The following is a 13,261-nucleotide window of genomic DNA, read 5'->3' on the forward strand; positions in this document are numbered from 1 at the left end:
TTCCTTGTATTTGTAATAAATTCTTCTTTTGCTAGATTTTGGCCCATGCAATGTGAAAAGAGTCAGTGCCAGTTTTAGTAATGCAGCTGTACTTCAAAAAAGATCTGCAACTCACACATGACACGTCACTTCATGTGCACAAATGCCACATATGAAACTGCATAGCGCACTTGCCTGCAAAATCGTTCAGTTTAAATACAGTAAGGACACGTATATTTTTCTGCAAGAACCAGAAATTATCACTGAAGACCTGACTGCAGATTCACTGAATTCAAAAGAATCTTCCCATCGCCTTCAGCACACATCAGTTCAGCTCCCTACTAACCAGCAGAAGCATTGCTGCTGTCTAATTAGGAATCTCTCATTTGGTGACTGGAGCTGGTGAATTTGGCGAGAATACATGGGTAGGAGCAGATGCTTTTCTGTGTCAATGCAGAGCCCAAGCTCTTACGTGTAAAGCGCAAACTTGCTCTTTGCCTGTACAAAGCAACTTTCATGCAATGCTTTCATTTCGTTGGTTTTTTTTCTTTTTTAAATGGATTTATTACCATATTCTACACCTGTCATGGATAACTTAAAACAGAGAGAAAAGGAAAGAGAAAAATACATTAGGGTATTGATTATGTACCCTAGGAATTGATCCTTCACTGCCTCATCAACTACCCAGCATCAAATAAACATTACAGTTGAAAACCACAGAGAAGGAGATGGATCATCACACAACACATCGTTAAGCTGAGGAACTCCTTGCCACGTGGTTTTGCGGATGCCAAAATTGGTCAAGTCTCATGAACAAGTTTCTGAACTTAAAAAAAAAAAAAAATCAGTTGATGGTTATTAATTACGGAAAGACGAATTCAGGATAGGAAGTCCCTGAGCCGCAAAGTGCTAGAAGTTTGGAGAGTATTTAGCAGAAGTATCGGATTTGCTTACCTTATTCTTACAAACATCCACTCTTAGCCACTGCTGAAAACAACATTCTGTGCAAAATGGGCCTTTGATCTGACTCAGTGCGGTCGGTCTTAGGTTTTTACTGTGCCTATGTACTAGTTTCTGTGATCTTTAAAATGCCCCCAAAATGTCTGGTGACCTTTCTTGGTCATTGATCATATGAATCATTGATAATAGAGTAGGGTCCCTGAGATGTGTTGAGTCGGAAGAGGATTCAAGCGGCAGAGATGGATGAGAAACAGAACTGGCATTTGTAAGACATTTTGAGATTTTCTTCAATCCCAGCCACTGCTAAAATAGCACAATCTGAAACATGATGTCTCAAGTGTCACTTTCGCTACAATATAATATAATTTAAACATCTGACTTTAACGTGATAGTACAAAACAAAGCAATACATTCAGAATAAACCCCATGAAATATTAAAAAGACAAAGCATTTAACTTCTCAGAAATTGATTCAATTTGACCAATTTTCCATGTCCAACAAATGTTTCCCATTAGAAAATATATGACCAAGGAACAATTTTCAAATAGTAGTATATATAACAGCTGCTACCAGATTAATAGAAACGGCCGTACATTATGTAAAGTAATTTACATTCTGCTAAGCTTTAAATAGGTATTAGCAACTGACCTCAGAGTTATGGTGGGCTTTTCAACTATTTTTAGAAAGTAAGAAAGAAAATAATTAAAGACAGCAGGTTCACTGCTTTCTACTGTTCTGGTAATGCAAAGTGATCATAAGCATTGTCTAGATAATTAGTTATATAATGCTTATTGTTCTTGTTCCTGTAGCATAGCTTCTGGAGCATATGAATGAATCTGGTCCAGTGTTTTATTTAAAAAGAAACTGTAGCGGTTGGTAGACCAAACATTTACATCTTCTAAGGGGCAAAATGTACTTTTCTAACAAACTGGAATAGTGATAATGCTAACAGTGTGTAGAGACTTTAGGTCTTAAATGGCTTTTGATAAACGTTGTCACAAAAGATGGTGAAAGACCTGCCAGCCAGTCAGCAGAGTGTTTCAAGGATTCCAGCTAGTTACAAGATGAAGTAAAGAGCTGATATCAGCCCATTCTCCTCACTGATGGCATTTATCACGACACTACATCCCTGGTCATTACAATTAATAAACGCATATCTACCATCTGTTGCATGTTGCTGAATACTTTTATCCATAAAGAAATTAACTCACTAATATAGTGTAGGATGGAAGATCTGGTCTGCATGGATCCAGTTGCTTACATGGGGTAAATAAACTATACTTCTGTCTATTCACTCCCCTATGTCCTGGTTCTGGGTTCTGCAGCCAAATAGATTTGTATTAAGGAGGGAAAGAAAAAGAAAGAAAACACATACAGTGCAACCGTAGTCTTCCAACTAAAAAGAAAGTTAACAACCCTTGCAATGTGGAGTTTACATAGTAGGCACAGAACATATGGAGGATATAAACAGGGTCGTACTGACTTATGTGCAAATACAGACAAATGCAGATATAGATCAGCATGAGTGAGTCCGTATATTTAATGCCAGTTGGAACCATTAGATCCTCCCACCTGAGCATCACGTATAGCACAGGGATAACATTTTTCCCAGTTGGGAATTGAAATCAACGTTTTTAGAGGTTTCTGCTCAGCTGCCCTAATCTATGACTGCTCAAAGCTAATATCCCTGAAGCTCTGCCATGGGAATTGCAGTTAACGGGTTCAGGCTTAACCGCTCCATATGCCACATAATAGTGCATTATGGCACCACTTGCCATTCCCTTAACAAACTCTGCTTTGTTCTGACTTAGTTTCAACCATCTGATGGCTGCACTGGGGATAAGGACGAAGTGCTCCAGGAAGTGGTAAATCTGTCTCAGTTCACATGAATAAGCATTCAAGTGAATGTCATAAAACGGTCATTTCCATGGGCAAGACATTGAGCACGAATGTTCAGCCTACTCTGCTGCAAGCATCACCGAGAGACCTCAGCCTTTAATTGTAAACAAGTCAAACATAAATGTTTTGCTAGCACGTAAGTGGTGCCTTTTGTCTTTCTGTATAATTTTTAATAGTAAAGGTCTTAACAGGCATAAGCACAGTGTTGTAGTGGGAGTACAGAGACACCCAACACAACCAAATGCCAGTAAGCCCCCACGGAACAACATGGTGCTAACTGGATTTACCACCTTCAGGTCTGGTTTCAGTCTAGAGGTCTCACACCTAAGACTTGACTGCTAAGAGTTTACAAAACTTGCATGCAACTCCAGTCTAAGGTGATAAGATTTGCATCATATCCCAAGCTTGCTTGCATCCAAATGGCTAAAAGTGTCTCTTCACCATTTACAGGATCAGTATTAGTAGAGCAAGACCAGGATTAATAGAGCAAGACCTTGGCTGAATTTGCCAGCATAGCTATTCCCACGAACTGGTGGAACAGATCAGCAGGGGTTACACTTTTCTATCCCCCACTCTTTGCATCTGACTACACTGAAATCAGTCATCCTAAAGAGATGGAAATTAAGGACTTTACAAATTCCATACACCTGCCACAGGAGCTTTTAGCTGTACCATTTATATACCCAAATACGTGCATGGTTCTTCTCTCTACAGAGTTGGAGCGCATCCACAGATGGATTTTCACCCCAGGAGTGTTTGGTTCCCTCTTTGTAGAACTGATTAAATAACTTGGCTGTAGTCAGAGGCAAACTAGGAACTATGTCTTGGTTCCCCAAGTTCAGTTCAGTGCTCTGACCACCAGCTAAGCCCTCCCACCTTCCTTAGTATATCAGTAAAACCAGCTTTGGGTTTTACCAAGTCAGACCTACCTCAAGGGAACCCTTAAAACAAATAAAGTAGTAGAATAGGATACAGCGTGGGTTGTCTCAAATCCTTTTTCTAGGTCCATTGTGGGGAGAGGACAGTTAGCACAGATCAAAGATCCCTTATGACATTATGACAGAGGAAACGGGGCACAGACTTCTCGGTAACAACCACCACCCGCACCAGTTTCTGCCACTGTACCAGTTTCTGCCTAGTCTGTGGCCTACTCAAGACTTTATCATCTGACTTTGACTGCAACCATGCATGGTCATGGCTATGATGTAGAAATGCTCTTGAGGACCTGGAAAATGCATGTTCTTAAACAGCTCAGTGACAGAGGAAGTATTACAATTTCCCAGCAATTAGTATACTAACTGCATGGACAAGGAAGAAATCAGGAAACTTTAACCTTGCAGCAAGTCTTTAAGAAAACAATCTGAAGACAGGAATACAGACTGGTCAAAACAGTCATATTACATCAAGCCCTAAAAACCTGAAGACACAGGAAAATAGAAATAGAGGAAAATGTGCATTAAACCAGCATTAGTTCTTACTGAGAACATGAAAACAGCTTAAGGAAGTCAAAAGAGAGAAAACAAAATATAACCACCTACCATGAACATCATGAATTTTATGGAACAGAGATGGAATCTGACTTACAGTCACAGCACCAAATAAGGTAGGTACTATTATAATAGCTAGTAAAGAAGTTAATTATCCTTCTAATTAAGGATAGTGAAACCCTTGCCAAAGGACACCAGAAAATCTCCAACAGCAGGAAATTTTAAAACAGGTCTCTCAGGTTGAGGTAGATACAACCATTTCTTAGGGTTGAGTTGCACCAACTTTTTGAGTCCATTTCCAATCTTATTTTCTGCAAGTCTTTAAATAAAGAAGATATTCCAGATTTTCTTTTTGGAAAGGCAAAATTTTACTGCTGAACTCTCAGTTAGAAGAATTTTTTCTTTTCATTTCAACCATCACAGTGCTGGGGTTTAGCACTTCTGGCTTCCATTAACACCATGATTTGTTGCATAATTTCTAATACATCACGGAATTTAATTTTGGTTTTGCAGACAAGTGTCACATGGAAATAGTGGTAAAGGAAAGAATTTCACTTCCTAGTCTTCATCACATGACTTCTAATGAGGTTACTGAGGTTTATTCCCCTCTCACAGGGTCTGCATCATTATCTGAAAGCTTCCAGCATCACAGTCCATTTCCTATGTCTGACTTCCTCTTTTAATTGATTCCAAAAGTGGAAAAGAGCAGGAACTTCTGATGGAGACTAAACAAGCAATATGAACTCTATTTAGGTAGGTTAAAAAGCCTTCTTTCAAAGGGGTAATTTTGTCTAATTCTGAAGCAAATTGGTCTATGTGTTCTTGGCTACCAGCAAAGAGAAGCTGGAATTAACCTTTCACTGCCTCCTAAGAGATGAAATCCCCACAGTTACAGAAAGATGGCAACGCAACAGACCTACAGTTCATTTAGATAACCCTCAAAATAATCCCTGCTGTGTTACATTCCTCTGTTGATTTCTTAGCATATATCTTGGAATATTTAATTTAATTTAGCAGTATTAAGCAGGGAAGTGTTATTGTGCCCATTGTAGAGAAGGACAAATGAGCTAGAAGAGGTTGATACGCTGTCTCAAGAACATATAGTGCCAGAGGGTTCACAAGAAGACACAAAATCCCTCTGGGTAGACCTGCATGCTTTTGAGGACTTCTATGTCCAAAGTACAGCATGGATGCAATTCTTTTTCATTTCACCAGTTCAGGCCCTGAAACCCTAGCCCACGCATCAGGCCAGTGCTATTCTTAGTCATAGCTAGTCCTTATTCGGAATCATCTTTACAAGAAAATGCAGTTCTTAAAGGCAACAGAGAAAAAAGGTTGCTGAAAAAAAACCCACGTTGAAATGGAAAAGACTGACTTAGCCCTGCTACACAGTGAAGAACCTCATAACCAAGTTATGAGCTTGCTTTCTTCTTTGTGATATACAACTGAGATTGCAATATAAATAGGATTTCAGAGACAGTAAAACATAGTGCTGCATATTAATACATGGTAAGCCGTTGCTGATCTTTTACCTTTTCATATCTCCCCCAGTAGTGCTAATCAACAAATATAATAATGCCATTCATAATCTAAACAGGACTGGCTAGAGATGGACAGTGCCTTTGTGTGTTTGCATGGTGTATAATTCACAAATTGCAGAAATCAAAAAGGATCTGTCCTGGCTGTGTATGGTTACCGTCATCACTGCAGTAATACCATCAGTTCCTTAACAGTGAGTCTCTTCCTACCTTAATTGCCTTAGCTCTGCTGATTAACCCATCTTGCTGAGCACTTCCGATAAGCAGATCTATTTTCCGAAGTCGAGGGCGCTGCAGGGCTTTAGCTAAAGGTTCCCGAAGGTAAATTCCATCCATCACTGGACCCCAGTACTGGAATGGACCACTTATAGCTAGGAGCTAGATTAGCAAAAAAACAGTAATAGTGCAGTTAAATTAGCTTACCCTGGTCATTTCCATTTTGCTTATATTTCAGAAAACTGAGCTGATGATAACCTTCAAGTGAACAAGTGATCAGTTAATGTAAGTACAAACTCACCACTGGCAGGAAGCAATGCTTTTGCTGACAGTGTCAGGTGAAAGAAGCCGAATAGGCTAAGAGAATTGATGGTCTTATAAAAATATTGATTTAAATTAGGGATTGGCTCTATGTTGGTCCTGATTGGAAAAATGCATTGCCAGTGAGTGTTTTAATCTGTGGGTAAAGGATCCATCTCTAGAATCACTTATACTGCAATTTTCACGTCTCCCAATTAAGAGACAGAGCGCTGATGTCCCTCCCCACTTCCTTTTCTGCAAAAAAGCAGTTACGGAAGCTACAGACACTTGATTCTCCTCTAGAGTAACACCCAGGGGCAGATGAGAGGGGACTGACAGAAGGTAAAAACTATATTTAGATTAATTTTGGAATACATGGCCAAAGTAGTGTAAAAGAAATGTAGTCTAAAGGAGAATCAAGCTGTGAGTATTCATAAGTCAGAGGTGGATGTCATGGACATCAGTATCACTCCACCAAAGCTAGTCCAGTTCCTCTTTCACAAGGATTGAGCCCAATTTGTTTTTCAAGCTTTCTCACAGCTTTGTGTCAATGGAAACTTTCTGATTCCTTGCCAATGGCATATATTTTGCTACGGTGTACCTTAGTCTGTGCATCATTGAGGACACGAGCAGGCAACTGGCGGAGACAGGATACAATTTCCTCACTGGTGGATGAAGGGCATCCCCCATCTTCAGCCAGGACTGCTGCTTGGGTCTGCGCTCTCCTCTTAGTAATGATGGATGCTGGAGAAAAAGCTGAACCACCCTGGGAAGAAAGACAGTATCAGTCAACACATGCTGTCAAAACACTTGGTCCTCAGTACAGATAAAAAAGATGAGAAGCAAAATCTGCTCAGCTGCAGAATGTAAAACACTGGTATTTAAATCATAAGAAGCAAGTTTGAATGATCAAAGCAAAGGGGAGAAGGTTTGGCTGTTTCCAGCTCTGCTGTGGTTACTTTGGAAGACCTCTGAAAAGTGTCTATGTTATTTTTATGTCTATAACCAAGTCACAAATCTTTCTGAAAACTTTGCTGGAAGGAGACACATTCAGACAGGAGTGGATACGAAGAAGGTGCTGTGAGGCATGTCAGGGAATGGAGAACCCATCTTACAAATGGAGAATAAATAGAGTTTTACTTCCTTAACTGTGATAAACAAAGATTGAGAGCAGGCATGATCTTTAGAAATGAATCCATGAAGAACATGGACATGAAGGACAATGCTGCTAAAAGGCCAAATGGGCATTAACTAATCACAGTGAGTGTAAATAAATTTAGGGTAGAAACTCTACGATAGCTAACCCAAGCAGCAGTGAGGGTTTAGAAGAGCAGTGAGCAGAGGTAGTAGGAACAAAAGGCTAACCCAATCTGCAGAAGATCAGCCAGGGCACATCCAAATCAGAGCACAGGCTACAGTCCAATCTCTATCCCAGGCTCTTTGTTTCTTTCCTACAGCTGTGCCAGCATGGAAAAGATCCTCACCAAGAAAAGATGGTACAACATTGTTGAGTAGCCATGAAAAACGCTTATTGAAAATGCAGATAATTTAGTATAAATCTGATAAGATCTGACCTAGAACAGAAAGGCTGGAATAGCTCTGACATGGTTCAAATGACTAATTTCCAAACATTCACACCAGTTTACTATAATAACTGCTAAGATTAGCTTCCATCTTCTAAAAAAACCCAAACCTTAGATGCATGATATGAAAGACCCTGATCTATTCAACCGATTAACTTCTTACTGAATTTGCTCGAAGCATAACTACAACTCTGAACAAGCATAAAACTAGGAGCAAGTTAAAAAGAAACAGAAAACAATCAGCAAATCCTTAATTTGAAATTGTATCAAACCTTTGAGCCTGAAGAACTCTGTGTAGCCTTGGCCAGCACCCAGGACACTTTTTGTATTTCAAACAAGCAGACCCATTGATACTAATACAATACTATTGCTTACAGATGGAGAAATTGGTTTCCAAAAATAATTAGGAAGAGGTTATTGTTTGGATACAGAGACTGTCTTTTTAGTTCACTGTATGGAGAATTTCCAGTGCTACTACCTTCCTGAAAGGTTTCTCTTCCTTTTTAAAGAATCTGGAACACAAGCACCGTTATTAGGTTAATGAACTGAGCTGCAGATGGTTGCAGATAAGCAAAGGAAAAAGCTTAGATTGTCAATCCTGGGGCACTAGAAGAGCCATCTGTGGTTTTAAGAGGGCAGAAGAACTAAAGAAGAAATAAACACCACTTGGTCTTATTCCTCACTTCCGTCCTCGATTTAGATGAGAACTTGAGTGAGCAATGGGCTTTATCCTCACGTGGGATTTGCGGTGGCCTATTTTGTGTTTGTAAGGCATGATATTTGCCAGCTGCTGACTAGGTGCACTGACTCAGTTGGTCATGAGAGAGAAAGAAAAATATCCTTGATGAGAGTATCTGTGTGTGGGTGTGTCCCCAGGACACAGAATGAGAAGGTTGCCTTTTCGCCTGGCCTTCAGAAGAGCCTGTTCACCAGAACTAGGATGGGTGAGATGAGAAAAGGGATAACACTGCATGCCCGCTTCCCTCACAAGAGTAGCTTCCTTGATTTTCATCTGTAGCAAGGGATTATGTGCCTCCTTGGTATAGCACAGAAATTAGATCTAGGATTGCACAATACTTACGCACTTACCAGGCAAACTTATTCTTCAACATCGGATCTGAATGTGCTCAGCATGTTTTATTAAGTACCCAGTACCTCTAAATGGCATTCATTTGAAAAACAAAACAAAACCATAAAAAAATAAAGGGCTTCAGTTTCACGAATTCTGAAATTTTCCCAAATTCTGAAATTTTCCCAAATTTTGAAAGTGGCAGTTTCTGTGGAAATTCCGAAGTTGCCTTATTAAAAGGCTAAGTTTGGTAGGGAAAGAGAGTACTGAGATCAGATGTCATATGGAATCCAAAAATTCACTGGGACAAAGCAAAACACCCTAGTGTGTGTTTGGTTTTGAACACATCTCCTCCCAAGAATTTTAAAAGCTGTGCAAAGTTCCCCTGTCTCTGAGATGTCTACAAACTGAAAGACTACCTTTGGGTCAAGGACTGAGTCAAATGATTGCAAAAGGTCCTGAACAGAAGTATCCCACAAGTCCTCTTTGCAGAGGGAGAGCCAAAAGCCTGGACGAGCCAATCTTCGTGTCACAGCACTGGATGTGTATGGGCTAGCATTAGATATGGTCCAAGCTCAACGAGTAAAAGAAAAACCCAAAAACTTCTGCAAATACATTCGTGGGGTGAGGAGAATTCTTGTTTGGAGCCTTACTGTAGCTGTGGATATTTTCTTTGCATGAGTGGTTAGAACAGGTTTACATGCTCTTTATTCTGGGGGTTTTTTTTCTATTTTCCATGGTAATGGCCACTTCCTCAGTTTGCTTTTTTGATAACATCCGCATTCAGGAAGCATGTCTTGCATTTGGGCTTTGAAAGAGATGTGGTATCCACTACTGTTATTCATGTTTAATTTTTATTGGGACTGGAAGCGGGTGATAGAGGAATTTGGGACTTCATTCAAGGAGTATTTGGAAGCAATACCACTATGTTCCCTCCCCTGCTGCATCTGAAATATGTTCCAGGCTCTGGAAATAAGGCTCCTCTTACCGCAGAAGTTAGGCAAGCAAAACTGTAGTGGTTCTCTGTTTTCCAAATTCACATCACAATTCAGGCTCATTGTTTCCTCATCCTCACCAAAAAAACTCAGGAACAAATAAGTGAGAGCAGAAGCTAGAGACTGCCCAGAATTAAATTTCTTCCTTTTTGAGCCTGCAGTTTTCACATTAAAAAGAAATCTTCCCTAAACGCTGTAGCCACATTAGAGGCAGGCTCAGGACACAGAGGATAACATAGCTACACTCAGCATTTCCCTCTTTCCCTATAAAACTATAATTTATTTGTGTGATTAGTCCCACCAGCTACCAGTAATGAAGGAGCAGTGTGCTTTAAAAAATAGGACTATTTAGGCAGAAGCAGAAATAGCGGCGGGACTATTCATTTCCATTACATGAAACCCATATTACCATCAATATGACAGAATCATGAATCAGGAAACCAAAAAAATCATGAGATCAGCTCAAAAATAACAAACACTGTGTTCTTTTTGTTAGTCCTCTGTTTTTTAATTCTCCAGGAATTCTCCTGTAACTATAAACACAAGAGCTAAGAAATTCACTTTTAAAACTGATGGCTGAGATCTTTACATAATCCTGCAGAGCAGTTTTTTGAAAGCAAACCTCTAAACAACGTAAGATATACAGTAAAATTGCGAACGTTAGCCAACTTGCTGTCACAGGGTATTTCCTATCTCAGCACCATTTAGAAGGGCTTGGCAGGGAACTAAAGCCGCACGCAGTTCTTGTTTCAGCTGTCCTTACGGATTGACCTGCTGTCATCAGAGGAAGTTCTGATGACATTTTTGACAACGATCCGGATGAAAGCATTCAGTACTGAACAGCTGAGAACAAGCGGTTGCAGTTGTGTTGCAATATTACGCTGTCCTCATAAATTGATAGGAATAGTGGGAACATTACAATGTTGGGCAATAGTGCCGACTGTAACTAGTGATGGCACTGAAACTGGAAGGCAAAGCCTTCGGTACTATTCAGTTCAGGGGCCAGCAGCTTTGCAAGCATTTCTTTATTTCTCTTTTCAAAATTAGAGGTTAAGCTAGACAGTAGAAATTCAGATACTTTGAAATGCTGGGGCTCACAATGGTGAGAAGCTGATGAATGCAGTGAAGATGAGTTCTTGCTTTGATGTCAGGCTGCGGTCGGCTGAGTTGAAGCTGGCACCTCTTGCAGACTTCTCTCTTGGGACATCACAGCTCACCAACTTGCACTGGTGCGATCCTGTCCATCCCAATTCTCCCTCCACTTGTGCGCACATCTAACTATTCTCATCTAGCTGAATGCTCGCTTTCTGCTTCAGATGTCTCACAGTTCAGGGGCTTTATTTAAATAGCAACCCTTGCTGCTGTTCTGATGAGATAATAGAATATATGGACTATTACTGTAACCTGTACCTCTGTCTCCCAACATACCTGGAAAAGACTGCTATATAAGCTGCAGTGCCAAAAGTCTTTTAATTCCTCATTTACTCTGGAAACTCGCTTCTGCAAAGTTTTTCAAAACTGATTCACAACAGATCTAACGATTAGAAACTTCACTGCAACTAGTTTTTATCACCCACACTCTGTAAACCCAAACCCTTCTTCCTCTCCTCACATCATGACCTCTTGTTTTTCCAACCTGACTTGAAACTGAAAACCCTGCTTAAGCCACATTTGTCTCTTCAAAACGTGCCCTCCCTTCCAGTTATTGAAGTTTTCTCTGATGGCTGCAGGGCTGCAGACTCCTCACGAAGCTGGCTTTCTGTCTGCCCAGAGCCATGCTATAGACAATACAAGCAGCAATAACAGTAACACCACCCAAAAAGCAAGAACAAAAACTAATCTAATGAATACAGACAAACCAATGAAACATCCTGATAATTCCACCTTCCCAAAAAGGCCAGCTGTACAGCAATATTTTATTTGTTAAAGACAGGCACTCTCCAGGCTCAGATGCACTCAGTTCACAGCCAGAAGTATCTGTCAGACCATCTGGTTTGACCTCCAGGGTAGCCAAGGCTCTTCCATTTCCTGACTGCTGAGCTCAAGTGCTTCCTATCACTTAAAACATGGCTTGTGTTTGACTAAAGGCTGGTCTTGCATGAGGCATCTAAGCTGGGCTCAGAGACACCAAGAAATGGTTACCGCAATCTTCTCCTTGCACTTCATGCCTGAAGACACTCGCTCCACCGACAGAAAACTGCACCTTATTTCTGTTTGAGGTTGTCTTCAGTTTCAGTTAATGTCAGATTAAAGAGACTGTTTATACCCTGTTTTTTCTCCCTGCAAAATAAGCAAGCTGCAACTAAGTGACTACTAACTCTTCTTTCTAATTAGTTTAACCGATTGTTCTCTAAAAGACTGGATTTAAAGTATTTTCAGTTGTTTTGAATTTGGGGCCTCTTTTTTTCTTTTTCTTTTTTCTTTTTTTTTTTTTTTCTTGCAGGGTTGTATTTCAGTATCCCGCATTTCTTTTCCTTAGACATCTAATTCTGCAAGTGCTTACAACACCCCAAGGTTGCAGGGCTCTATGTGAAGACATTAATGTTATTTCTGCCAGGCTTTCAGACAAAGTCTGTCTTCAAGAGCCTGGAGGAGTAGAAATCTCTGCGAGTCCCTATCACAGCTAGGGACCTGCATGGCAGACGTGTGGCAAACGGTAGCACATGAAGCGTAACAGGGAATTGGCAGGTTGGTCCAGTAATGGAAAGGGAGACTAAAATATAAATATCTTTCCCTCCATAACCATCTACTGGAACTGTGATTTCCAGATAAAAATGGGGGGGAGGAGAGGGTCCTCTCTCTTCTATCAAAAAACAATGTTTTGAGGAAGATTTCTTTTTTCTACATGAGTCTTGGCAAATCCCAGCTTGCTGCACTCAGAGGCAGTCCTGCAAGTGCAATGTTCCTCTCTCAAGTGACTCACTGAGCGCCTGTGTCAGCTTTGTGACTTAAATAACAGGATATGAATACTCTTAAGATTACATATAAAGCCCAACTTCATTCATATCAAAACTTTCTTCCATTTAGATGTAAACATTACCTTATCAATTATCTTATCATTTAAAACGAGTTAATAGCTGAACGCACTGAAGAGTAAACTGGCTCTCATCATTGCAAAGGGTAAATAGCCAGCAGACATAGGCAGAACTTACATGGAAATGGAGAATTTTATTTAACTCCCTCCACTGTGAACTCATCTGTTCCTCTACATGCATGGTACAAACCATGGCTGAGA

At 40.3% G+C, this 13,261-nt stretch overlaps 1 protein-coding gene across 1 annotated transcript in view; it reads right to left on the bottom strand.

Annotated features, from left to right (window-relative positions):
* TG (thyroglobulin) overlaps positions 1 to 13,261 on the bottom strand; it is a 160,268-nt gene that overhangs the window by 25,758 nt on the left and 121,249 nt on the right. The window contains exons 42-43 of the mRNA XM_054815965.1: positions 6,981 to 7,145; positions 6,074 to 6,241 (exon numbers count right to left, since the gene is read on the bottom strand). Coding sequence (XP_054671940.1) covers positions 6,074 to 6,241; positions 6,981 to 7,145 — 333 coding nt within the window. The remainder of the gene's footprint in view (positions 1 to 6,073; positions 6,242 to 6,980; positions 7,146 to 13,261) is intronic.

Source organism: Grus americana, chromosome 2 (genome assembly GCF_028858705.1).
Source record: "Grus americana isolate bGruAme1 chromosome 2, bGruAme1.mat, whole genome shotgun sequence".
Taxonomy (NCBI): Eukaryota; Metazoa; Chordata; class Aves; order Gruiformes; family Gruidae; genus Grus; species Grus americana.